General features: G+C 38.4%; 3 protein-coding genes across 9 annotated transcripts in view; 2 read left to right on the top strand and 1 right to left on the bottom strand.

Annotated features, from left to right (window-relative positions):
- Positions 1-499: 499 nt before the first annotated feature.
- On the top strand, positions 500-10,580 carry si:ch211-51e12.7 (uncharacterized protein LOC336335 homolog). 3 transcript variants are annotated; one of them, XM_042503856.1, is made up of 6 exons: positions 500-657; positions 2,917-3,005; positions 4,154-4,306; positions 5,030-5,173; positions 6,167-6,292; positions 7,308-10,580. In XM_042503856.1, exons 2-6 carry the CDS (start codon positions 2,917-2,919, stop codon positions 7,396-7,398), a joined length of 603 nt encoding a protein of 200 aa, XP_042359790.1. In that variant the 5' UTR covers positions 500-657; the 3' UTR covers positions 7,399-10,580. The 3 variants fall into 3 exon arrangements, with proteins under 3 accessions (XP_042359790.1, XP_042359791.1, XP_042359788.1); XM_042503857.1 differs by having other exon boundaries at positions 4,151-4,306; positions 9,659-10,580; XM_042503854.1 differs by having other exon boundaries at positions 4,151-4,306.
- Positions 10,581-11,559: 979 nt separating this feature from the next.
- Positions 11,560-14,533, bottom strand: mrps10 (mitochondrial ribosomal protein S10). The gene is made up of 7 exons (XM_042503787.1): positions 14,421-14,533; positions 14,199-14,251; positions 13,322-13,391; positions 13,080-13,219; positions 12,864-12,972; positions 12,015-12,104; positions 11,560-11,933 (listed from the first exon to the last, which is right to left on the bottom strand). Exons 1-7 carry the CDS (start codon positions 14,481-14,483, stop codon positions 11,853-11,855), a joined length of 606 nt encoding a protein of 201 aa, XP_042359721.1. The 5' UTR covers positions 14,484-14,533; the 3' UTR covers positions 11,560-11,852.
- Positions 14,534-16,006: 1,473 nt separating this feature from the next.
- tulp4a (TUB like protein 4a) overlaps positions 16,007-26,938 on the top strand; it is a 41,487-nt gene continuing 30,555 nt past the window's right edge. For 2 of the 5 annotated variants that reach the window (XM_042503176.1, XM_042503171.1), the window contains exons 1-2: positions 16,032-16,104; positions 18,232-19,181. In XM_042503176.1, the coding sequence (XP_042359110.1) occupies positions 18,930-19,181 (252 nt within the window). In that variant the 5' untranslated portion in view covers positions 16,032-16,104; positions 18,232-18,929. Of the gene's footprint in view, positions 16,105-18,231; positions 19,182-26,938 lie in introns of all 5 variants that reach the window. The other 3 variants (XM_042503173.1, XM_042503175.1, XM_042503172.1) reach the window with 3 other exon arrangements.

The following is a 26,938-nucleotide window of genomic DNA, read 5'->3' as shown; positions in this document are numbered from 1 at the left end:
AAAAATCACTTTTTAAGAATTTGTGTAAGATTACACCATTCACCAGAAATTGAAAAAACAGAAATTATTGTTGTATTTTTGAAATTTCAGATGGTCCATGAACACATTATATGGGCCAAGCACTTTTCTAAAAAAAAAAAAAAAAAAATTAAATAAAGAAATTAGAAAATATTATAGCTTAAAATAATGATATTGCATTAAAATCACTTGGATAGAGTGCAAGATAAAAAAAAAAAAATGAGTCAAACCCCAACCACTCCCTCCTTATAAGCAAGGAACAGTCCCTAAACTGATGACGTGTTGAATTGGTGCTGTAGTTAATATACCGTCTTCAAGATGAGCGGTACAAGTCGAAAGTACGTCACCCGATTCCACCCAATCAAAACGCCGGAACATCTAAACGACAGCGAAATGTAGCCAATCAGACACCAGCATTCCTCCTAGTGGGCGTAACAATCCACATAATGTGTTCCTCACAAAGAAATCCCAACCTGGATGTAGTCTAGCCTGACGAAGCCGCCATTTCAAAACGCAAAGGAGTGACAGAAGCAGAGGGAAATTTTGTATATTTTTTATTTTTCTAATATATTTTTTTATTTTTATTAGCAAGTAAATATATTACTTTTTGAATCTACCTCGCCTGCATCACCAGCTGAAGTAAGTCCATTCTCTCTTCTAGCAAAGCGTTTGAAAACCATAGGAACGCCCCTTTTATACAGTTAACATTTAAATACACACTTCGTTTTCAGGCTTATTTTTCTGCGTTTTTTAGTTCAGAAAGTGGCTGTCCAAACGTTAAACGCCAACTCGAATATAACTTAGAACAAAGCAACTGTTTTGGGCACATTATACTGTATGTGAGGTCGGCTCTGCGATGTTTATTCCAGGAATTAGACGGTCCCCCTTTAGCCCTTTTCGTTATAATTTAGCCAGCTGTGCTCATCGTTAGCCCCTGCATGCTAAATTGTGTAAAGGCGTATGGCCTTAAGTGTATTTGTTGAACAGGGTTGTTTTGTTGGTCCAGGTTTTATATTTAAGAGCTCTCACAGCGCCAACCGCCTCTTTGGATCAGGATAGAAATGTTTCCATGACGCTCGACGTGCTTGTGGCTCTGCAGGCTTATTTACTCTAAAATAACACTTGTGGTAATGTATGTGACAGCCTTCCGTCACTGCCTCTAAAGTGTCATTGTTTTATGCACTAAAGCTAGTGCAATCCGAAAAATAACACTGCTCCACAAGAGGTGTATCTGAAATACGTGTAAATAGATATAAATATATACAAAAAAGATCTAGTTAAAGTTATAAAGGGAGAGTCAACCATCATTCATGTTGATGTGATGCAAGAAATATAGGTAATACATTAAGTACAGTGCAATGCAATTCAACAACAACACAATCTACACCCTCCAAAGTGAGAAATGTAACTTTCATGGAGGTAGCATTAATTGCAGTGCTCTTGTTTTAGACAGCGTTAATGGTAGTAAGGTCTGCCTGTCTAAACTGGCAACTGAGTGTACCTACAGTTCAGAGAAAGAATGGGAAAAACAACAAACACAACACACATGTATGTAAACAGGCTACTCTATACAGTATATATATGTATATATTTATATAGAGAGATAGCTAGATAGATATGAAACTTTTAAGGATAATAAATGATCCTAAAGCTTCTAAACGTACATAGGGTTTTTTCTACTGAAAAGAACAATAATGTTCTTTTAAAAAGGTATTTGGTTAATTTTTTCACCTTTTGAAGGAAGTTTATAGGTTTTAGAGTCATCTAGCAGTGAGGACTGCAGATTATTACCATCTGAAATGTCCCCCATGTGCCAAGTGTGAGATTTTTTACCAGGAGCGTAGTCATCTGCAGAGGTCTCTTCCTCTCTCCCTCTGGCTGACAATGGAAAAGGTACTGCTCCCTATGTTAAAGAAAGCACAATGATTCTTATTTTCAGGTGATTATACACCAAAGAAAATATACTTACTAATTTGTATCCTATTTCTGCCAATATAATCCCCAAAAACCTAACAATTAGATCTCTAAGGATCATGGGATTTTCAGTCAAAACACCAGACGCCTAAAAACAAAAACAAGTTACATGCGCCTTCGTCATGTTTTGGTTTTCTGGGGCGGTTGATCCTTCAGGGCAAATTCTGAAAGTCACTCCAAAAATGCAATTTCCCCAAATATGTTAAGTGGCAGTTCCATGCTAAGCACCCAGCGATTTACCTTTCCCCTATATCACAAAAGTCTACTCTACACACGCCACTGTCTTGCAGCATCACAGATGCTTGATTTTACAGTAGTGATTCAGGCTTTGGTGCTATTCATAATTTTCCCACTATCAGGTTTAACTTACAGTTGTCTGTGTGCAACTTGCAAACTTGTCACCTGCTTCACTATGAGGCATGCACAGTCCATCACACCCACTGATGGAGCAATGCGGTGAATGCAACACTGAGGTTTCATGTTTCTGAGACCTGTTGAGTGACACTTCAACAGCCTTATGTCACATTGTATAAACACATACCTAGATATGCTGTTTGCCAGTCAGGTATTTCATCAGTTATTATAACTGTCTGATACAATGCCAAACATGAATGAATAAGAGATACATCTTTGGGGCGAGGCTCCCATTTCTTTAAATCATGCCTGATTACCTCATAGCTTCGGGGAACTTGCACATTACTTATGCATGCGTTTATTTTTAAAATAGTAAAATGCCCTTTTTTTCCACTGAGTTTGAATAATTCACTTTGCATGTGCAAGCAAAATGCATTTGTGCATGTATAGATCTTTTTCATGTCAAGGCAGCTGTTATATTTGCCTTTATGCTTTGTGTGTATTTACTATGTATTGTTGTGAGACGAATTACAGTGTACTGTATGTTAATATTGACCTGCATCATTTCAGATGGATGCAGACACAGAAGAAAAGGTGACAGAAACTTCAAAAATTTCCAAGGATGAATCTCAGAAACCCTTGAAGGACAACAAATTTAGGTCAGTCTTACAGCCTACTACTGTATATATGGATACGTAAGGATTTTTAAACTACATGCAAAGAGGCTACTTATCAATGAGGTGCCTCCTAAACAGCGGTCAATGATCATGTCCGTCCACTGAAAACTGGGGTTGCCCATGTTGGGTCTTTTTCCCGTCTCGTCCGACCAATATGTGTTTTTATATGAAGCAGTCATGTAGAGGTTGGATTAGTGTGGGTGTTTAAGGCCTTGTTTACACCTGGTATAAACAAGCATCCTGAGTGATTGGATTACAAGGGACAACTCTAAGTGCAGGTGTGAAGGCATCAAATACTTCCTAAATTAGGGTTCCCGCAGATCCTTATAAAGTCTTAAAGGAATTAAATTCACAACTCTAAAAAATAAGGCCTTGATTGCTATTAAAAAGTCTTAAAATAATCTTTTAAAAGTGTTAAAAATGCTAAGACCTTGGGAGAAGGATTTTATTAATCTTTTTTTCTCTGACATTGCCTTTTCAAAATCACACAATAACTGGTAATATCTATTTTTTAAAATAATTTTCCAATTTTAATGTCAGGCAGATCTTTTACTTTTACTTTGAGATTCAATAAAATTTCTTAAAAAGTCTTAAATGTAACTTTGAATAGTTAGTTCTACGCCTCACGCACCAACATCAGCAGCAGCAGCAGCTTTTAAACGCACCCAACAAACTCACACCAACGAAGAAACTATTGCCAAACCCATTCATCGACTGTCAGAAGGATTAATTAAGATTTAGATTTTACTCATTTAAAAACATAAAGGTTAACAACAACAACAATATTAAAACATTGCTCTTTGCAAATGGAAATGATTCATGAGTTTATTTGCATAAAGAGCAGGTAACTGATAAAGTGATCACTTAACGCATGTGGAAATGCTTTCTAATGCCAGGCGTGAGCAGACAGACATAGAGACACAGAGCTTTCCACTTGTGATCTGATCACTTAAGACGCGTGATAACAGCAGGTGAAAACAGGCTTGAAGTGAAGCCTCAGTTGACCTCACTGCTTTTTGATTTCACCAGCGTGCAAAGTCGCCTGTTACAGCTTTACATGACTGAACTTGCACTTGTGAAATAGTGTCAGTTTTCGTCTTTTTTTTTTTTTTTTTTTTTAATCTCAGCAGGGGTCGTGGCGGGTTTAAAAGCCGTGGCCGAGGGGGTCGGATGAGTCGAGGCATCATGCGTGGTGGGCGGGGCATGATGAAAGGGTTCGGTCCACCTGGATTTGGGAGGGGTCGAGGGAAAGATGGAGCCATGAATGGATTTGCACCCATGAGGTACGGATATTTAAAATATACATGGTGTTAAGAATAAGTAACAACATTTTGCTTTAATTAATTGGGTAGTTTAGCTAATCATTTATGTTTTGTAGCTAATATGTATGTTTTTTATGGAGGAGACCCAAAGTTAAACATCTACCTCTGATACCTGTATTTAAGATTAATAAACAAAAAAAATGTTTGAACTTTTTTTTTTCATTCAACAAAAAGGCAATACATAAAACACACAACATAGAGGAGATGTTTGCAATTATGTTTGCATGCTTATACTTTTGGTCTTTTCATGTCCATATTCAACCCTACAAAGTACATCTTTAATGGTGATATTACTTCTTCCCAAAATGAACCTGTTAATTCAGCATATACCTCAAACTTAACCATTTACAGTCCAATGAAAAAAATCACAAGAAATATATAAATATGTATGACAAAACAATAATAATATCAATAACATATAAATCTATATTAAAAACAAAACAAAGAAAAAAGAGAAACAGCCAAAACAAACAAAAAACTAAGCAAAAACCAGGAAAAAACACAAACATAAAAAAGGAGTTTAGCAGAGTTCCAGCATCGCCCATTCATTAAACCGGTAAATTTTCTGCTGTTTTTTTCCACATTAAAGACATTTTTCACCCTGTCTCTGCACTGACTGATGCAGACGGCTGCAGTATACCAGGTTTTCATGTGTAGCTTTCATTGCCTGGCCTTCCCTTGCAGAGGAATGAGGAGGATGCGACCTTACCCAGACCTGAGAGGTCATAGAGGGAGAGGTGGACCAATGGGCATGGGCCCTCCCCCTCCTCCGCCTCCTCCCCCACCTCCTCCCATGCACCTCAGAGGGCCCTTCCCACCCATGCCCAGGTAACCAACTGACACACAAACATCCTGTTCCTCCATCAGCTCTTTGGGCCGCGCAGAGTCAAACTGTGCCGCAGCCATTTGCACTTCCATTATCAGTTTAGACGCGCCGTGTCACACTGAACCACGCTGGAGCTTCTCCAGGGAACGCTTGCCCTCAAGCCAGTCACAGCCAACCTCCCCTGAAACCAGCGTGTGTGTGTTGTGAGACTCCATTCACCTCCTGTGCAGCAGGAGAACCGAGAGAAAGACATTTCTAAGTCTCTGTGCGTTCAGCTCTCAGTGCTTTTGAGTCTTTGGGGTTTGGAGTGAAGTTTTACTCTGCTTCCTGTTTGTACTTTAGATATCTGCTTTATTTTTCTTCAGTAAAACGAGCCTACTAGTACTGTAGGGAAGAAAGTAAAACCAGAAACAGTCTCAGTGACATGACTTACTGCACCTCTGCAAACAGGTCACCTCCAACAGGTAAACTTCTTGTACCTGCTGCGTGATGAAAAAACAAGCACACATAAAAAAAACACACAAGAAAAAGACTTAAGCCTGCTGCTTTCAAACGCCATCAATTGAGACAAGCCCTCATCAGTTTAGGATGCAACCTTAAGTTAAGGTAGCCTTGTTGTAATGGAAATGCAAATCTCTGCTGCTCTGCCTGGTGAGGCTCGTCTCGGATCGAGTAATGCCAAACCAGACCGCTGATGGTAAACCAGTATCGTGCATGGGCAGCCATGACAGCCAAAAGACTGGAAACAGTTTGTCGAACATTTAAGAATGATCCTACGGAGTTTAAAAGCTTTTGTTTGTCCTAAAAGGTTTTGGTTACTGTATGTATCTTACTTATGACATTTTTTAATCACTGGCCTTAAATGGGTCGATGTGTGTTATCGTTCAGTCTTTGCATCAACACTGGCTCTTACGTTTCACTGCTAAAAGTTTCCTCAGACTGAAAATGTCTATATAGGTGTATTTTATTGCTGTTACGCTTATCCCTCTCTGCAGGCATGGACCTCCTCCACCGCCTCCTCCAGGTCATCCTGGTTTCAGAGGGCGTCCACCACACCATCATGGCCGTGGCATGCTGCCCCCTGGACCTCCACGTCACTTCCACCCCCGCGGCCCAAGAGGGTAAGAACTGTTTGAATACTAACTTTACTCCCGAGCTTTGCAAGTCACAATTCTCAGCACTTTCCTTGCACGCTTTTAAGATTTCCTGAATAGCTTTTAAGGTCCAGTGTGTAGGATTTAGGGGCATCGATTGGCTCCATCTAGGTCGTCTTTCACAAAGTCCGACATGTTTCTGCTGTAACCCAGAACAAACATGCAAGGCCAGGCAGCTTTATTTGTATAGCACATTTCATACACAGGGAAATTCAAAGTGCTTTACAGAGTAATAAAATATAAAAATATAATAAAAGATACAGATTTACAAAAAAAGAGAAAGAGATAAGATAAACAAGGTGAAATCAATTACTGAATGATAAAAAAAAATAAAAAATAAAAAAATACATGAAACACTGGCTCTAGAGAGGACCGTTCTTGTTTTTGCGCCAGTTACCGTTGTTCTACTACATGCTTGGCTGACACTTTGCAACCTCACTGCCACAAAATCCTACACTCTAGATTTAAAGCACACCTGGTGAGTATTTTAGATGATGATTTATTCTGTGATGCAAATACACGGGAAACTGCAAGCCAAAAGACTGAGGGTTGTGACACAATGTGCAGTCCTTTCTGTCCCTTTTCTCTCAAGCCTCACTACAGCTTGATTTTTCTTTTACCTTTAACTCCAATTATCACACTTCTATCTCAGTTTGTTTATCAAATAGAATAAATAATATAGTTTTTTTGCCCAAATTATTTGTCATATTACAACAAATGCTGAGCCAAAGACTGTAAACTTAGTTTGTACGTAAAAAGTAAACTCGTGGCTCATGTATTTGAAAGCAGACTCTTAAACACTGCATGGAATAATGAATTTGAACAAAAGACATTACACTGTATTTTGCCTTTCAAAATTACACAGTGACTGAGAGGGGATGACATCCCTGATTGGAATAGTTCAGAGGGCTGCTTTTATCAGAGTGCGCCCCCTATTGGCCAAAGCCAAGAATCCAATGTGTGATTTTATCCTTTTACACAGCTACCACAATGGACCGGTCTCTCCTCCGCCTCACCCCCCACCTGGCAGAGGCCAGAGGTGGCCAGGGCCCCCTGGTGGCCGACGCTTTTAACACAGCCTGCCCTAAAAACAATAACCAAACACTTGTTAATGTAGAAGGGGACTAAAGTGGTGCAGTAAATGAAATGCCCCTTAATTATGTGTTACGCAAAGTCTCTGAGTATCTTCATGACATACTCTGTGGCCAAATGTGTGCTTATTGATATTGTCTACTGGCAAAGAAATAATGTGAAAATGACTAATGAGAACATAAAATGCCTCACAACTTTGACGTGAAGGCATCCTGTTATCGATGTTAAAGAAATACTGTTGGTACTGTAGGAACTATTTGACATTGTTAAGAAAAAGCTATTCTCAAATGGAGGAAAGTTCTTGTCAAAGTTCATTAAATGTTCTGTGGTTCTTGTTACGGTCACCCTGTGAGCCTTAAGAAGTTTTTCCTGATCCATAATAAAGAATTTAAAAAAAGGGTGACGGTGTATATTTAAAGGTGGGGAAAGAAAAAATAACGAAAGAGTGCACAACAGCCCTCAAGCACCACTGTTAACTAGCTTAGAACACCTTGGACCTCTCTAACCTTTCCTTTTGTTACATGGAAATAGTTAATGTATTATAACTTCACCAAGCAGTGCAGTAAATATTGTTTAACACACATTTTTTTCAAGTGAAAAGACAATACTCCAATTGTCAAGTATTCATGAGTATTTAATTTTATATTTTATATCGTTAATGTGCAGCTATTTGCTGTTTGGAACGTTCATGTTTGTCTTCAGCAGTCTATTGTAACGGAAAAAGGCATTATAAATGATAGTATACTGAAATATATATCAAGTAGATTTTCTAAATGAAAGCAAATTTCATTAGTATTTGCTGCAGTTAAGGATAAGAAATTCTTTACTGTGTTTAGTTATTTTTGAAGTGTCATAAATACGCTTTTCACTGTAATTAACATAACTTTTGTGAACTTGTGATGTGTTTGATGAATACAGTCAAGACTCATGACATAGTCGTGGAGAAAAAAAATAAAAGTAAAAATAAACTCAACTTCTCTTTTTTTGTTTATTCACAAACAAGTCTGAGAGTTGTCATTATAATTTACTCTGTAATATATGGAAGAGAATGAACTGCAATGTCAAACTAGTGCTGTTCACAGTGGCACAGTAACAGTGTTTCTTATTTGTAAGTGAGCATTTGGTAACTGTAAAAACGCACAGAATTATATATATTATAGGACCAAAAGCCCTTAATGAACGTAATATTCAGCGTGCTGAGGGGCTGAAACTTACTGCAGATAAGAAAAATTTTGGACAAGTAATTCATGAATTGCACTTTTCTAACTTGAACTTCATTCACTCAAGTGCATTGTTATTTGTTGCCGTGTAAATTCAACTGGAGGATTCAGAACCGCTCCACGTGAAAAGTGATAAAATTAAACTTCAAGCCACAGTTCAAATTCAGTGGTAGCATGTCTAAAAGGAGGACATCATCTGCAAAGGATAAACACTCTGATATGACCAAGGACTTTCACATTTTCCTGCTGCTATAATAAGATTTTGTCGTTTAACTTCAATTTGACTTAAAAGGCGACAAAGGGATTGGAAGAATCTCACCATTATGGATTATGTATGTGTTTTTCTATGTTCGTAATACTTAGAATATCATATTCTTATGATATATTATTTATCCTATGCTGCTGTGATTTTTTACTTTCTATTAAAAATAAAATTTGCCTTGCATGCATGTAAATGTATGTGCATATGAAGTTGCTGTAGCTTTTTGTAGCAAACAATAGTAACAGATTTTTAAATGAATGATTTACTCTCGAATCAGTGAGACATCAGACGCAATCTCATGAAACATTAAATAAAGAGGAAACCTATTAAAACATTTGTGCTTTGTGAATGCATGTAGCTCTTTTCATACTGTGCCAATTAAGGCTTCCTATCTTAATAATAAAGACGTAACAAACCCCTGCTGTGATGCAAAAGTCATCTAAGGAGGCATATATTATTAATACTGGATGTTGTATTCACTGCTGGCAAAAACAAGGATTTCAGCATTATCTCTGAATGAAAGCATTTAATTTTCTGAGCCTCTCAGGCACTGCAGAGTACCTCAAGAGGTATTCGACACAGCAAGTCTGTTTCATAAATTAGCCACGACAGGTGTTGCACTCGCCTCCTCCTCTGTCTGTCTTTTCCCGTCTCTTCAGCACTTTCAGTACATTTTGCTGCCTCTTCAGTCTCTGCAGTCCCTTCTTGTTTCTCCCTTTGGTTTGAGTATAACAGCCTGACTGTTGTTGTCTCCTGAAGGGGGGGCACACAGTACAGTTAACCTCCCGGGCCCCAGGAACCCCAGGCCCTCCCTCACATCTCTCCCCTCCTTCACCAGCGGTGTGACACCTGAGGTCCGGCACTTCACTTGAAAAGGTGAGCCTCCTCTTGTGTCTTAATCCCTAAACCCCTCCTTCTCTGATGCCTGGAGATTCTCTTTTTCAGGATGGAAGTTGGAGCGATGGCGAGGTCGTACCAAACTCGGTAAGACATAGAGTGCTATTAATAGTGATAGTAATATATTAGTAGGGCTGCACGCTATTAGGAAGATATGTGATATGCAAACCCGAATGGAATCTAATTTTTCTGCAGTTTTGGGGATTCAGAATGTAAATCTAAACTAAGCAGGGTTTTTTTTTGCTAGTAATGTGGGTCTGTCATGTTTTCCTTTTCAAATATCAAAATATGTCTAAAAGTACACAATAACATGAGTCCAACAAATGTTTTTCTAACAACTTAACTATGTGGAAGTGAGGTTTCCTACCTACTTGAAAAGCAAAAACAGGTCAAGACTATTTTTCTTTATGTGAACTTTGTATCAAATTATGAAGTTTACTTAAAATTTAATCTTTTTTTTTTCTTTAAAAACAAAAACAAGAACAGGCAGTATAATTAGGCCAAGACTTCATTTGGAGGCTGTCATGGCCATCTGATTTCCTCAGGTTTAATATGCAATTTTACATTATAAATGTAGCACTAGGTCCCTGCTCTGTCTTTCTTTCAGCTAAGGGGTTCTTGATAAATGTTCAAGACCCCTGTGATAGACAAATATTAAATTAATTTACTTATTTTAAAACTGCGTTATGTTGTATATGTATGCAGTCGCAGATTCCACGTTGGCCTGGTGATATGAGATGACAATGTTGAATATCACGCTAACTATGTCACTTGCAATAAATAGGCAGATATTAGAGTATTTGTAGTTCTGCTTCTCTGCTGCTTTCAGTAAAAAACTAAAATGCAACAAATTGCTTGTAATTTTTAAAAAAAAAATGTCAAAGAAAGAAAAAACTTTTTTTAACAAATTGAACTGAAAATGAGATAGCAGTATATATATGTGTGTGTGTGTGTGTGTGTGGGTGTGTGTGTGTGTGTGTTATAATACTCATGTTTTTTTAATTAATGACTACAAAACACTATTTTTTTACTTGACTTACATGGATGTGCATCTATACTGCTAAGTTGTAACAAGAACAGACAGTAAGTGCACCTTGTGGTTTTGCAACTCACATGCAGGAATATGCAGGAAAAGACGGGTATACAGGGGCATCTAAAAACAATAGAAGATAGTGAAAAAGCTCAATATTTTCCATCAGTTATTTAAGAAAGTGAAAATGTAATATATCCTAGACTCATTACATAAACTAAAATGTTTTTTCTGTTTTAATTTTGACAATTATGGCCTACAGCCAGAAAAAAAAAACATATTTAAAAATATTAGAAACACCTGACTCAAATAATAATTATTTTAATAGATATACTTTTAACAAAACAGACTAATAGAGAAAACTGTATATGATGAGAAATACAGGGACTTCTGTTAAGAAAATGACAGGAAGTATTAACTTTCAACCACAGAATAAGTACGCCATGTTTTAACTGTAAAGAGAGGATGAATGTTACATTCTGTGATTTTCTTTTATATGTTTTGCCTCAGATATTTTTTGCATACTGGTAATTAAATAAATGCAAAAAAAAAGAAACTTCTTGTGTGCTGGTCTTATATCCCACAAAATATATGTGCTCATCGTGTAGAATAACAAACAAATCCTACATCACTGCATACATTTAAAAACACTGGAATATCAAAGTAGAAGTGTTACTATTAGAGCCACAATTCTGATTATATAATTGCACAAAAAGGTGAGTTGAAGACATTAAATTTATTTATTGGAAAAAAACAACATACAATCAATTCCACGCTGATTTGCCACAGAAAAGACAGTGAAAACATACAACTGACGTTAAATGAAGACTGTTGAATGTTGACAAGAAGAACACAAGTTTTATAGCCGGCCCTGTTGTCTGTGGTGTTCAGCTCTATCAGCAGTGATGTTGAAATCTATATAATGAGCCAAGTCCATCACAACCAGATGTTCACACTGCAGTTTTTCCACATCTTCCACATCTGCAGAAAATGCATCCAATCAGCATCCGTTGATCACTGCAGACTTTACTGGCTGGGCTTGTCGTCAGTGGGTTGGTCCTCCCACATCGGTCCCAGGATGTGATCTGGAACCTTCGCCATGGCGGTCTGATAACATGAACAAAAGGATTCATTCATTAAAGCTGTTTTAGATTAAGCAGGTGTTGCACTGGCTCACTGCTAACGTACCTTTGTCACCTCCATGGCGACACCTTCAGGGAGGTTCCTCTGGATGTATTCAAGGTAGACCTGCGCTGTGCTGCCTGTTAAATGAGACAGCTACAAAACAAGAGAAGGGACATCTTAGACTTGTGACAAAATTATCAAAATCATTGTGGCTTTAAGTGAAACTTTTGTATTTCCAGCCCAGACCCAATTTCCCTGTGTTTTTGTGCCTAAGTGACTAATGTAGACAACAAGTTTTGCATTTAGTCCAGAATTTAGAGAGACTGCCGCAGCCACAGCAGGGAAACGAGCTGCCATGTGATCCCAACGGGCAATTTTGCACTGTCAATTTGCATCTGTTCACATTGCCTATTTTTTGTCATGCTCTGATTGTTTTAAGTGTCTGACAACATTAAGGAAAGAAACCTTCAGGGATAAGGAGAAGTCTTGTTCTAATATCTCGCAAGAAGTCATTTGTTGCAGGAAAAACAGTGGTGGAAACGTTAGTGAGAGTTGAAGAGAGATGGGAAGAGTTTGTTTGGATTTTGTCAGCATAGCTGAGTGTCATGGCTCAATATTTAGATGATTTCAACAATGTGGAAAAGTCTGTCAGATTTCAGAACGAGACCTCTCCTTGGTTCGACACACTAACAAACAGTTTTGACCAGTAAAAAGAGGAAATTCTGTAATGATGTCATTCACTTCTAATAACAATCTGAGTATCAGTAGCAAAAACAAGTACTTTTAATTGACGTAAACTGACAGTGCAAAATAGCCTGTTGGGATTACATTGCAGCCTGTTTCACTGCAGTGGACTCCTTCAATGCTGGAGCAATTCAAAAATTGTGTTCAGGATTTGTTCAGGATCATCACCTCAATGCACCGGAAGTGTGTCCTCATCTCGTACTGGACCCTGTGCTTTTTGAAGATGTGAACTGACTTCAGGAGTGTAAACCTCTCCATGTCCTTTGGAAACTCAAGACTGTGACGGAGTGGAGAAAAAAAATCATCATGATAATGTCAGTGAGCATGATATTATAACACGTATGGCTGATGTTGCTTCTATCTTGAGTAGCAGTAAGTACTCACACTTTGCTGATGGTGATGCCCAGCTCTTTAGCAGCCATGGTGGCAAAGAACTCATAGCTGTCCAACACGGCCCTGTCGTGACCTTTGACCAACACTGTCACCCTCTGAAACAGCACGTCAGGCTCATCTGTGACTGTGATCTGAGAGGAAACAAAATACATGCACATGAGTGGACGTTTCACGTGTTTGTTTGTTTTTTTAATATTGAGCTGTTAAGATAAATTAATTCACTGATGACTCACTGATGAAGGTTTTGATAAAAACACTGTTGCGGTATGGAAGGAAGTGCGAGGTGTCAATGGGAGGTGAGACCTGCAGGGACAGAGTAGGGGATTATTATCATACAACAGTAAACCGAGTTTAACACATATGATTCCAGTTTACTATGAGACAACTGCTAACACTATTACAAAAGGTTTTTCTTGTTGTTATGGCTTCACACTAAATCCTGTGTTGAGTAAATATAAAATTTCTTTTAGAAACACAGAGCATGCTGCTGCATTGAGTACAATGTTTAAAACACTGACTAGAGCAAAACCTGAAAAAAGCTCACATCACTCCTTGCCTTATTTAGTTTCAGAGAAGATCGTTTAGTATTGAGGACCAAAAAAAAAAAAACAAGTTTCAATAAGTACATGAATAAACATATTTTTAAAAAATATGAAAATAAATTGGAAATATATATAAATAAAGTAATAAAAATAAATACACAAATGAAACAATAAATCAATAAAAATAAAAGTTGATAATGAATAATGCACGTCTTAATTCATCTCTACATTTATTTATCTCTGTATTTTTGTATGTTAATGATGGAGAGGTCCTAACCTCTTTTATTTCTTTATTTGTGCATTTTATTTATTTTCATATTTTTGTTTCAGCATTCATTTATTCTAATTTATTTCTGTATTTATTAATTTGTTAACAAATGTATTCATTTCATTATACATATGCCATTTTCGGTTAGAGCCACATACACGCTACGTACAGAATACTGCAGCGTTTTGTTTTGCACTTGTATTGTTAAACGTGTTTGTTTATAATACATAATTAAATATATATAAGAATTAATAAACTACGTATACTTTAAACAAGCGGAGGAGAGAAACTGTAACCGACCTGATTATATGACATTTTCTGTGACCTGAACAGGCGCCCAAAGCTCTCGGTCCCTGAAAATGAAATAACATTTAGTGGACATCAGAGATGACTTTTACCACCATGCTTCCGCTGCTGTCAGTGACCACACTGTCAGATTTCCTGACCCGCACAGGCACTTCTCAAACTGCAGATAAAAGCTCGCGGATGCTGTACAAATACAAAATATGTTAGTTACTTTACCGAATGTGAGATTCCACAAAGTATCCTTGCCAGAGAAAATAATGCTCGTCTGGGAGCAGCCATGTTTGTGGAGAAGGTGGGACGAAAGTAAAACAGACTCTGCAGTGCTGCCCCCGTGTGTCCTGGAGTGTAAACTACTACTGAAGCAACTGGGTGCAATGGGAACCACATTACATAGCTGGGCTAACTATGGGGGCCGAGGAGGATCCATTCAATATCTTAAACAGATTTTTAAATAAATGTATACACTGGTATATCTATCTTAGGTGCTTTTATATAAGTTAGAATAAATAAACAGTTTCAACAACTGATTTTTTTTTAAGTTGGACAGTGGCATTTTCATAGCCTATTCATTTGGAAGACTAAATATAAGTTAAATTTCTAATGATGTTAACATCACCTATACATACACCTATGACTTACCGAGAAAAAAGGTAAATAAGCTTTCTGATGATGATGCCAAAGCACCTAAATATTAGAAAAAAGGGAGACTAAAAATGTATGCTATAAAAGTTTATGGGTTGAGATACAGATTTTCAAATATAAATACATTTTTATAGCCCTGCAAATTACCTTACAGGGTATCTAGATAGATATTAAAAATGGCTTTCTATACTCTTATATAAACACACATATGCATGCACTTAATGTATCCAACATGTAGAAATGTGTCTTATACGTTTATATATACACTGTTGCATAAGTGTATTAAACAAAGCAAAAGCAAACAAACAAACAAACACCAGTGAAAAAGCGAAAGAAAAAGTCACAAGGAATATCTTCTCAGACACAATACAGTTTGTGCATGAATTAACAGGGCTCACTGGAATGCTTTTTTTGAGACAATCTTTTCTGTAGCTTTTTTGACCTCCTCCCACAAAGATTTTTTTTTACCTTACTGCATTGCCACACACAAAGAAATAGTGTTCCCTTCACCTCAGTGAATTTCTGTGCATAAATCTGGTATACCCCTATTGTCTTGAAATCATTCAGACTTTATGAAAAGTGGGGATCTGAGAGCCTCAGGATAAGATGTATTAAGAATTATAGTGATAAACCCCCCAAAAAGATGAAGAAGGAGTTGACATTTTTTAAACTTTTGCTTATGCCTATGTATATGAACATGCATGTAGAGTGTTTTTTTTCTTTCAAGTGTTTACAAGTACCAAAGATGAAGCCTTAGGATCTATACTGACCTCAGTTATATTGGAAGAGAAATGTTAAAAGAGAGAAAGAGCATCTGTTAATGTGTTTGTAGGGGTGGATGTGTGAGTGTGTGCTTCTGTTTATGTGTGGCTGTAATGTTAAAACCTACAGTATAATGTTTTAAATTACAATGCAGATTGTGTTGTAAAAAAATAATAAAGACACTGTTAAAAAAAAACAAAAAAAAAGGTCCCTGTTGCACATGTGAAGTATAATAAATTAATTATGGAGTTTTAATTGCAAATGTGTGTATTAAGTCATCCTCATTTGTGAGAGGATTTAAGTTTTAACACTAAAGTTATTGATGTGAGCTGTGATAATTTAATTGGTGTACATCACGTGGCTGTCACGTGACCCAATAGTCGGGCCCTGGCGGTGTACAGTAGCAGGCTGCAGGCAGAGGAAGAGGCAGCGGCAGAGCGGAGGTAAGCTCATCACTGTCTGGCCATTGATGTTTCTCCGGCTTTGTTGACGACAGGTGTGTTATTACTTTTTCATTTTGTCCGCTAAACCTCTGACCTATGGGCATTACGAATAGCTACGTGCCAATATTAAAAAAAAACAACGTTAGGAGAAACAGTCGGCTAACATGCTAGCCGTAGCCTCTTAGCGACGGGTGCCAGCGGCGGATGGACGGAGCCAGTCTCCGCTGATGGTGGTTCAGGTTCAGCTAGCTTCTCGGTTAGCCGGTTAGCCATCAGTGGCTGCTCTTTGTGGAGGGGACAACACAGACAGCTAACGTTAGCTGGAGCACCTCGGTTAGCTAGATTAGCGTTACCGCACAAAGAAGATACGTTAAAACGGGGGAGATTAATCCCGTTGTTGACATGTTTTGATCCCACTCAGCTCTCTGTCTGGTCCAACATCCAGGATTGGGCTAGCTGTAGCTAGCAGGCAGCTCTCGGTGGAGGGTGTTTTGGCATCATCTCACGGGCTACAGCAGTATTTGGATGTCGGTTAGAAACATTAGCATCACCCGGTCTTAATTAACAATATCGTTACAGCAGACTGGTAGATTTTGCTGGAGGTTTGTGGGATGCTCTGGTGCCATCAGTCTAAAATGAAGTCGTTAAAATTGTTGTGGAGACTATCTTTTCTCATCACGACCACTGAGATAATCCAAATTTCGATTATTTTCATGTACACGAGTTGTCTGTTTGGTGTCATTTTGTTGTCAGTGGACAACCAAAACGATCCTTAGTCTGTTCGTTTTGTCTGTCGGATCTTGATGCATTTCTCGTACAACTGCCTCTGTCTTCGTTTTGTTTTCTCGCCTCTCTTTTATCGCATTGTTTTGTTGTTTTCATATTTTACTGTTTAATTAACCGTGTAGCCGCGAGAGGCCGCTTTGGCACATCAGTGTATGTAGTCTGACAAAACAGGAGCTGTAAAATGATACATGGTCCTTGTAAATAATTCAGCAATTAGTTAAATATCCTTCCGCTGGGCAGGATAGTCCTTTAAAGTGGTTGCTCAGTTAGACGTAAGGGACTGTTCTTCATTTATCAGAGGAAGGGGGTGGCAGAGGTGTGACTTACTCTTTTACTAATTTGTAACCCTACCCAAAGTTGCAAATATCCTCTCCTTAGTCTCATTAAGGGGCTTGTACATGCATGACCCTCCCTCCACCATATATTTTTTGTGAGATTTTAAAATTGTACATTTGATGTTTGAAAGTTTTAAGTTTATTACCAATTCCTGGAGTTGAAAAAAGCTTTTCTGTCTTGCCTTGCATGCTGGTTAGTTAGTGCACATTGTTTATTTTTGTCCAGATTTTAAATAAAACGTAAAATAAAGTGATTGTGATGAAATATTGTATGATGTTTAAAGCTCAGATTTGGTTGTTTTTTCTGATGTAAGCGTTTGTCCCCCATAATGTGTTTAAGAACTAGCGGAAATGGGAAAATCCCAAAACAATTTCTGTTTTTACAGTGTCTGGCTATGATAAATGGCGCAGTTTTGTAGACTGTGGATCGTGTGTTTTAAAGAAAGCGTTCTTTCCAAACCAACTTGCGGGTTTTTGTGTATATTTGCGGTCCGTCCCACATAATGTGATCAAGGAACATCGGAAAATTGAAAATCCAACAATGATTTCTGCTTTTATGGTAAAATAACATACAAATAAACAAATACAAAATGTAACACCATAAAAAATGTGTGCCTCTCTCCCTAACCAAAAAAACAACCCAAAAACATAAGTCCCTCCTAGTGCTTAAAAGATTATTTGACATGCCTCCCTCTTTCTGCGCCACCACTCCTCCCCTTATAAATAACGAACAGTCCCTAACCTAAAGAATCAAAAGCTGTAAAATGATACACGGCTCTTTTAAATAATTCAACAGTTAGTTAAATATCCTTCCGCTAAGCAAGATAGTCCTCGACTAAAGTGATTGCTCCGTAAGTGAGAGGTAATTTTAGGCTGGCGCATTAATAATGAATTTAACGGCTGTGGGCGGCAGGTGAGCGCCTTTAACACTGCTGGTACCGCGACAGAGTCCGTTTATCCGCTTTTAAAACGTCTAAAACCGTACTTTATTAAAAACGCGCTTCTTTATTTGGTAGCATCAGTATATGTGTGATAATGACACCCCCCTTTTCCCCCCAGCAGTCCTCCATGGGATCCCCGAGGCGGGTTGAAAAAGCAGACTGGCTGACGTGATGACGTTACCGGGAGAAGCGGCTCTCCTGCGGGCTGACAGCTGATGGAGAGGAGTCCCTGCTCCTCCTCTCACACACACGGCCGGGGTCGTATGAGGCGGACACGGAGCCCTGAAATGACACACTGAACTGGACAGAATCAACTGGAAGCACTGGGACGTGTTGAGTGGAATGGATGCATCGCATGAGTTTACAAGATAACGCTTTTTTGGTGGATGTCTATTTTTGACCAGCTGATAGGATTAATAAATAATTCTCTGGTACTCTCATCGGTTGCCTTGTCATCGAAACATCATCAAGGCAACTCGCTGATAAAAACACATCACGATGACTTGAATGAGTGCCTTTTGTTGTGTATGCAGCCCATTCGGCTAAATGACATCTTTAATCCAGCATCACTAAAGCCCATTGTTTTTTGACCTCATTTGTACTTTTTGGGGAACTGATCACTTTTAATCAGGATTGCAAATCACCGAGATAGCCGAGGGAAAGCGCAAGTACTATGCACCGCTGTCTCACACCCGACACCGAACCAGTAACCTCAGCGGAGGAGAGGCGCTCATAACGGTACCGACCCCTCCGAAGAACCCCTGACCTCCCTCTGGGTGTTTTGTTTTATCCACGGGGCTGTAGAGAGCTGCAGGGATGTTTGCCGCCGTGGAGCATGGCCCGGTCCTCTGCAGCGACTCCAACATCCTGTGCCTGTCCTGGAAGGGCCGGGTGCCCAAGAGCGAGAAGGAGAAGCCGGTGTGCAGGAAGCGCTACTACGAGGAGGGCTGGCTTGCCACCGGGAACGGTCGAGGAGTTGTCGGGGTCACGTTCACGTCCAGCCACTGCAGACGGGACCGGCCCACCCCGCAGAGAGTCAACTTCAACCTCAGAGGACACAACAGCGAGGTAAGAGAGGTTTCAAAATGCGTATTAGGGCTTTTCTGTTCAATTAATAGTACTAATATTTATGTTGAAAAGGTAGACAACAAACAAGTCAAAGTAAAAGTCATTGTAAAAGTTACAATGTAGCATCCTGACTATGCATTTGAATTTAAACATGCCCCACCACACATTGTGTTTTTCAGTTGTACTCTTAAGAGTGATGGTTTTGCATAAGAAACCCTTTTTCATAAGTGAATATAGTGCTGTAACTGTCGGCTCGTCTTTTATTCCTGACTCTTTAAAAGTAGTTTAGAAATACTAAGAAAAATCAATATGTCTTACATTTATTTCATTGAAAATATAACATAGTACATTAAAAAGTATCTTAACCCTTTGAATACTGTGCAAAACGGCTCGATTTCTTTCAAAAACATGGTAGGAATGCAATGAGCAACTTAACAAGAAATGACCCAAAAATGAGCAACATATAAGAAGTTACAAGAAAATTACTTGAAAATTTACATTAAGAGGAAAGTCAAAAACAAACAAGAAAATGACCTGAAAAAGTGCTTAAAAAGTAGTAACTTATCTTGAATTTAATGATCACAAATATAGTTTCGAGACAAAAATCCTAATAGTGAAATGAATATGGGGGTATGGGCGAAAAAAAACAAAAAAAAACACCGATTTACAGATGTCTAAATGTGTAGGAAAACATCTTTTTCGTCCCAGTGGCATCACATGACTGACGGTGTAATTCCTCTTTTGGCCTCTGTGTATATTTGGCTTCAAAGCCCAGCGCTTTTCCTGTTGGCTTTCAGCCACTGCTGCTCTTTCTTTTCCCGGAAGATTTTTCACTTGGCTTCTCCATTGTTGCCTTCACACTCTCTTTCAGATCTGTAGCATTGTTGTTGTCACAGGTCGCACTTCAGGAAGAGCAAAACCTGTTGTTTTTTTGTACTAAGTTATTGTCAGTCGAAGTACTTTAAACAGTTAAAAATTAGGTGCAGAAAATGGAACAGAACCTCTTCCATGTTGGTGGAAAAGCGGTATCAGTGGCTTATGGTTTGACACTTCTGCATTAGTCCTCCCTGCTGCTCCTAGTCAAAACATCTCAGAGCTCCACCCTCTGGCATTGTGCTTATCTCTCACCATGGTTATACCCTCCAAGGTTTCCCACCACTAGTTTACTAACTGAGGCCATTTATTTTGTCATTGGAAAGATCAGCTGAGTAATGTGGAGGTCTGTTGCCCACCATGTATATGAATGTTCCCCTCAGTATATAGCAGCGCTGGCACCAGTGGAGATTGCACACAGGTTGTGTTTTCTCTCTTAGTGGGTGTAGCTGTTGGTCAGATGGAGCAAGGTGCTGAGTCAGCATTCCATAAGGCAGCTGAGGGGAGAGTGGATGAATCCCCACAGAGAGTGACTGAAGCGCAGCAGAAATGTCATTTAACTCTGCCCACTTGAATGGGGTCCAACTACTGAAATTTCCCTTTTGTTGTTTTGGTGCATGCAGTGTGGAGGAGGTTTAATCTACAGCACACAACTGCGGTTTACCCACTTTTTCCATATAGTAACTTTATTTATATAGCACCTTCTAAAAACCGCGTGCTCACAGTGCTGTGAAAAACAAAGCAAAGCAAAAGCAAGATACTCCAGATGCAATATAACAATAGAGGCCAAACAGAAACGCTGAATTAAAGTCAGACAAGAATAAAGGTAAAATGAGAGATAAGATCCAAAAATATCAGAAAGAAGGCAAATGTTAATGAGAAATAGAGATAAAATTAAAAAAAAAAACCATACAGATAAAAGTAAATACAATAAAAATAATAAAAGCAATAAGCAAATCATAATGATAATACTAAGGAACAAGACAGAATAAAAATATTAAAATAAAAATATGAAAAGACAACAACATAAAAAAGCAAATCTGTAAAATTGGGTTTTAAGCAAGTGATTTAAAAGAAGTCGCCGATTCTGCAAGCTTTATTTCCTCATTCATATGTGAATTTGACTTTATACACCTCTTTGTGCCGGTTTAATTGAATGGTGACGCACACTGGTTTTCTGTATTAAAATGACCAGTATCTCTGTGAAGGATGTTGTATTATATTGGTTTCTGTTGCATTTCTTTTTAACAATATTCACTTTTCGTGTTGCAGAAATTAAAAAACTAATTGAAACACTGAACAAAACTCTACTTAAGTACACCATGCTTTATATCATCATCAGCATTTGGTGAATAAAGTATGGTGTACTGGAGGAGAGATGTTTTAATTTTGATGAACTTGCATTGAAGCTCACACAGGGCTACGCTCTGCTGTGTGTGCGTTCTCAGAGTTAGAAATCGCACCATACGGTGCGTCTCTAGCCCCCTTTACACTGCCTGTTCAAAGCCGTAATATTGCACTTTTATGTCACTCACCATTCTGTATGAAAGGTACAATGGTGGGGCGGCCACTAGCTCACCTGGTAGAGTGGGCGCCCCATGTACAAATGTTATGTCCTTGCTGCAGCGGCTGTCTGTTCGATTCCATCTCTGGCCCTTTGTTGAATGTCAACCCCCCCCCCCCCTTCACGCTATAGCTACCCTGTTTAATAAAGATAAAAAAGCCCAAAAACTAATGTCAAAAAAAGGTACAATGGTAGAATGTGAGGACAGAGTTGTCTTTTTTTTTTAAAGATAATTTCTTGGGCTTTTAATGCCTTTATTGAATGAAAGGGGGAGAGAGGGGATGACATGCAGCAAAAGGCCGAGGTCGGAATCGAATCTGCGGCTGCTGCTGCGGCGAAGACACAGCCTCTGTGCATGGGGCGCCAGCTCTACCAACTGAGCTGCTAGGCGCCCCAGATTGTCTTGTCTTTGAACCGACAATGGGTCTGCAGCGCCGAATTAAGGTCTAAAAAAACTGACAGTTGGCAGGACGTGATCATGGGCAGGACAGGTGTGACATGTTGACGTCGTTTTATGTGTGCGACCCACTTGGGGAGATTTAAAAAGCAGCTAGCAGCAGTTAGCAGCTAAGTTGAAGAAGAACAGCATGCATAAATATCTGCAAATTGGGAAAGCAATGAGGTCTGGGAGCTCCTTACCCTCAGAGCAGAGGATGAAATCAGCTGCCATACCACAGGGACGATAAATGATTGCTATTGACATGTTATGACATTGTTATTGCTTATAAAGTGCTGCTGGCTGTTATATGTTGTATGTCAATCTAGAGGCAGACACTGTTGTGTTAAATGTCATACTCGTCACGCCTCTTGCTTTCTTGATGCTGTAAAATCACACACTGGAGCGACGCGATGCCACTGTATTTTTGCTTTTGTGTAAAAATGCAAAGGTTGCATAGAGATGGGACTTCGTAGGGGCCCTATAGTGCAATCTCTACAAAAAAAACGCCTTTGACTTGACTCATTTAGATAAATATTTGCGTAATTTTCTGCACCTAGGGGAGAAAAATGCAATTTTCCCCACTGCCCTCTAACCTCATCCCAGCACCAGTATTGAAAGTAGTAATGTCGTCTCCACTTCCACCCCAGATTTGATATAAAGCAATAAATAAATGCTTTGGGAAATGTGAAATCCATCACTCGTCCACCCTATGCATAATTTGGGGTTTCTGACAGTAGTGGAAATCACGCTGCCTAATGAATTTTGTCAAGTTATGACAGATCTCTTAGCTCGCCCACGTCATTTTCCATCCCAATTCTGAAGAGGAGAGGAGAGGATGCTGTTTGCAATATACAGTTCAAGGCCAAGGAAAATTACCCCTAGAACTGAGTATATGGTTTCCAGTCCCGTCTAGCTGTTAAAATATGTATGAGAAAAGGCCCACATTATCTCATTTTTTTAAGTCAGTTTTTAAAGAGCTATGTCAATACATTTGGGTAACCTTTCCTTGTCTTCAAAAGCTGCAAGCTCAGCAGTCACATCCCCCTGACAGTCGTGTCCTTTAAACGTCAGCACTGTCATTGAACACTTGTCGTCGTCTGTGACGAGTGTCCTTTCACTTAAATTAGCTCAAGTCATGCTATGACTGACTACAGACGAAAAAATGCAACATGAACTCATCCTGTAAGAGTCTAGTCCTGCCAAAATCAATACTCATGCCAGCATCCTTAAGTTTGGCCATTATTCCTGTTGATGTATAGACCGGAGTGTCCTGTGATCATTCTAATGTAAGCCAGCGTCTGAATGGATGTGTTTTTTGGACTCGGCCCAATACAGGCAATGTAGTAAAGTAGAGGGCAGATCTTAAGCTGTCAGACATCTGTTAAGAGGAGGGCAGACGGGTAGAGGACCGTATTTCTTTAGTGTTGCACTGCCTCTCGATGGATAAAGGATTTGATTTATAATTGAGTCCAGCTATGATTTAAAAAGAGGTTTGCACTCATTGAACTACCATAGAATGATATTACATCCTCATTGGAAAAGAAATGGCCCTGTTTTTTTTTTTTAAAAATAATGTATTTATTTATTGTAATAAATGAGATTATCATCTCAGAATTAAAAAAATCTTCTGTTTTCTGGAAAAAAAAATGAGTTAATAATTTAGCGAATTCTTGTTTTTCCAAATTACTATTTTCCAAATTATTATTGTCTCAGAATTCTGAGAAAATTTTTCATGTAGAAAAAAAATCTGCTTTTATATTACTGAGTTAATGAGTTAATAATTTAGTTAATTTACCTTTTTTTCTAAATTCAATTATCTCATTATTTTTTCCCCTGAAAACTTATTAGAATTCTGAGAAAAACACTGATTGTTTAACACCAAACTGCTTTTTTCAGTGTTTTTACTAGTTTAAATCACCTTGTCTGATTGTTTTGGAGAGGAGGAGACCTCTGCACATAATTCTGCTCCCGGTGAAAACCTCCTGAACACTGAAAGGATCCTAACCGGGAGTTCATGCTTGGCACACGGGAGAAGTTTAAGCTGGTTGTAATCTGCAATCCTCACCATTAGTTTCCACTAAATCCTACACACTGCTCCTTTACTTCAGCAGATTTTTTTCCGTTGAAAGTTTTTTTTTAGAATTCTAAGATAATAATCTCATTTATTTAGAAAAACTGGGCTATTTTTCTTCTAAAGTGAATGCACTTTGCTACCATAGTAGTGCAATGGCTGCGAGCCATTTTTTATTTTATTTTTTTCAATGAGGGATGGACTCAAGTGTAAATCAAGCCCTTTATCCACTCAGAGGCAGTGCAGAAATACGGTCAGAAATGCAGTCTTCTATCTGTCTGCTCTCTACTCAACGATGTCTGACAGCTTAAGAGTCTCCCCATACTTTTCTGTTCTGCTATTTTTTTCACAAGTGAATGCATTACGGCTCTAGTCTACAAGATACTTTGAATAAAAGCCTCCGGTGTTCAAGGGAAACTCAGCTGTTGTCCTGCTGTAGCACCGATTCTGAAGGCTCTCATGATCCTCCTTAGATAATGAAAAGGTTTCTCAGGGCCAGGGCCTGTAGTACATCACTGATTAAGGTTTGTCCTCCTCTGCGTCTAATTCCCCTTCAGCCAGGGTGAGAGGTAATTACAAGGTAACTGCTTCAAAGGGAGCAAGGTGTGTGGTGCCATGCTCCTTTTGTTCTGTCTCCCACAGCCATCTTTCAGAGTCAGCGTCAGGAGAAAACTACTCTGTATTTAATGCTTTGTGATTTTCATGTAGCTTGGTTGCTCATAGAAGTTACTGTCAAGTCAGCACACTGTTGTTATGGTTTAAACTCCATATCAACTTAGAGGTACACATTCACATATCTAAAAGGAGTGCTGTAGGAATACCTAATACTTTGTGGGAATTAGCATTTTTGGACTCCTTCTTCCCTCTTCTCTACGTCAATGGGTTTAATAAATATGTTTTTGGTTAGATGCCTGAAATGAGGTCTGTGTTTAACACAAGCTTAAGAGATTTTCACGTTTTGTACTATGATATGAAGTATGTCAGTAAATACCCCACTTGTGAATTTTTTTAAGCTTCTTCACAATGGCGGTTGCCAACAAGTGGCTAAATGAGACATCAGGGCATCATCGCGCCAAACACGGCTTTACAGCCTCCTTCTGGTGGTAACATTGAACTCATGCGACTGCAGTTGCGTTCGTTTATAGCCATTTAACATTAACTTATTACTTCTGCTTATGCTTCAAAAATGATCAAAATGCTGTTCATTTGTGACAATTATCTTGATGAACAAAACTTGATACAAACATTTTTTTTTCTACTGTAGTCCAAAATCCAATATTCAATACCTGCAGCACTATATTTCCATCCCATCTGATCCCATTAAAGTTGCGATTCACATTACGTTTTATTGCTTTATCAGTTTTTAAAATGCTGATTATCATGTCTCAGAGCTTCTTCAGATAGCTTCTCTTTATGTCCAGTTGTTCAAATCCCACTAACATCCAGGTTCCACCGATGTAAATAAATTGGTATAATGGCATTTTTGTATGAAAACTGACTGAAGCGATTCATTAGTAAATTGAAACATTAGCTGATTATTTTTCTGTTGATTGAATAATTGACTAATCATTTCAGCAGTACTCTTGTCATTGATTTACTTAACCTGACTAATTTATTGGTTTCTGTTTCAAACTGATTGAAGGTGATCAATAGTTAGATTGATGGAATTGATGTTGGACTGGGTGATGTAGAGAAATCAAATATCACAATGTTTTTGACCAAATGCCTCAATACATCCATATTACAATGATATTGCAGGTTTGAATATTGGTGCTTTCACCAAATATTTACACAGAGGGGTTTTTGATAAATAATAGTCAGTAATGTGGATATAATAAGTTCGTAAAGGAAAATAATAGAACAGCAAGAACAGTTTAAATTCAGAAAATTACATCACTTTATTGCATTGCAGCCTTTAGCAGGAAAATACAACACTTCCAATATTACAATTTCCAAAATCTAAGACAATCTTTAATCTGATATGACAATATTGATATAATTGCCCAGCCCTCTCTGTTCTGTTGTGAAAGAGTTTCACATTATGGCTCTTGCACAACTTTGTATTACAACACAAAGTAACAGTTTAACTGTATTTTTTAGTCTAAAAATAAATCAACCAGACAGACAAATAAAAAAGTTGTATTAAAAGAAAATTTTGGCCTCAAATGTCCTGATACTATTTTTATATTGTTTTCTAAACAGAGCTACTGACCTTTCAGCAGCAGTCGTGTCAGTTGCACTTCACTTAAAACAAAATTGAAAATAGATGAAAGCAATAAGTTTTGCGTCTTTCTATGTGACTATACTTGAGCTGCTGCAGCGTTGTCCCTCTGGGACGTGCATCAGAATAGATCAGCGCCTCTTTTGACAATTCGGTGCTTTTTATTCCATTACAACGCACTCAGATGCTGAACAGACTGAGCAGATAGTCACTAGGAGTCCATTCATTCTCCATGAGAGCTGAACGTCCGAGACAGGCTTGACAATGACTGTCAGCATGTTGTCAAGGAAATGTTGGCCGCAACACAGAGTTTTGGCAAATTGTCTGTCAGAATCCCGTCAACCGCTAGCTGTGCTATTTGTTTCACGGTACAATCATACATACATGCTTTAGGGAAGTACTTTTTATTCTGGTGAAAATATCCACTGCTCTGATAATGCTACTTTTGACATTCAGTGTGGTGTCATCAGTTTTTTGCATTTGTTTCTTTTTTTACTTTTGTAAGGTCATTTTTTCCAATGTTTTAGATGTATAAAATCAAAAAATATAATAAAAGCCTCCCTACTGCTGCAACATTAATGCGATATTT

Source organism: Plectropomus leopardus, chromosome 16 (genome assembly GCF_008729295.1).
Source record: "Plectropomus leopardus isolate mb chromosome 16, YSFRI_Pleo_2.0, whole genome shotgun sequence".
In the NCBI taxonomy this organism is placed as follows: domain Eukaryota; kingdom Metazoa; phylum Chordata; class Actinopteri; order Perciformes; family Serranidae; genus Plectropomus; species Plectropomus leopardus.
The sequence above is the reverse complement of the archived record's forward strand: the minus strand, read 5'-3'. Positions and strand labels throughout refer to the sequence as shown.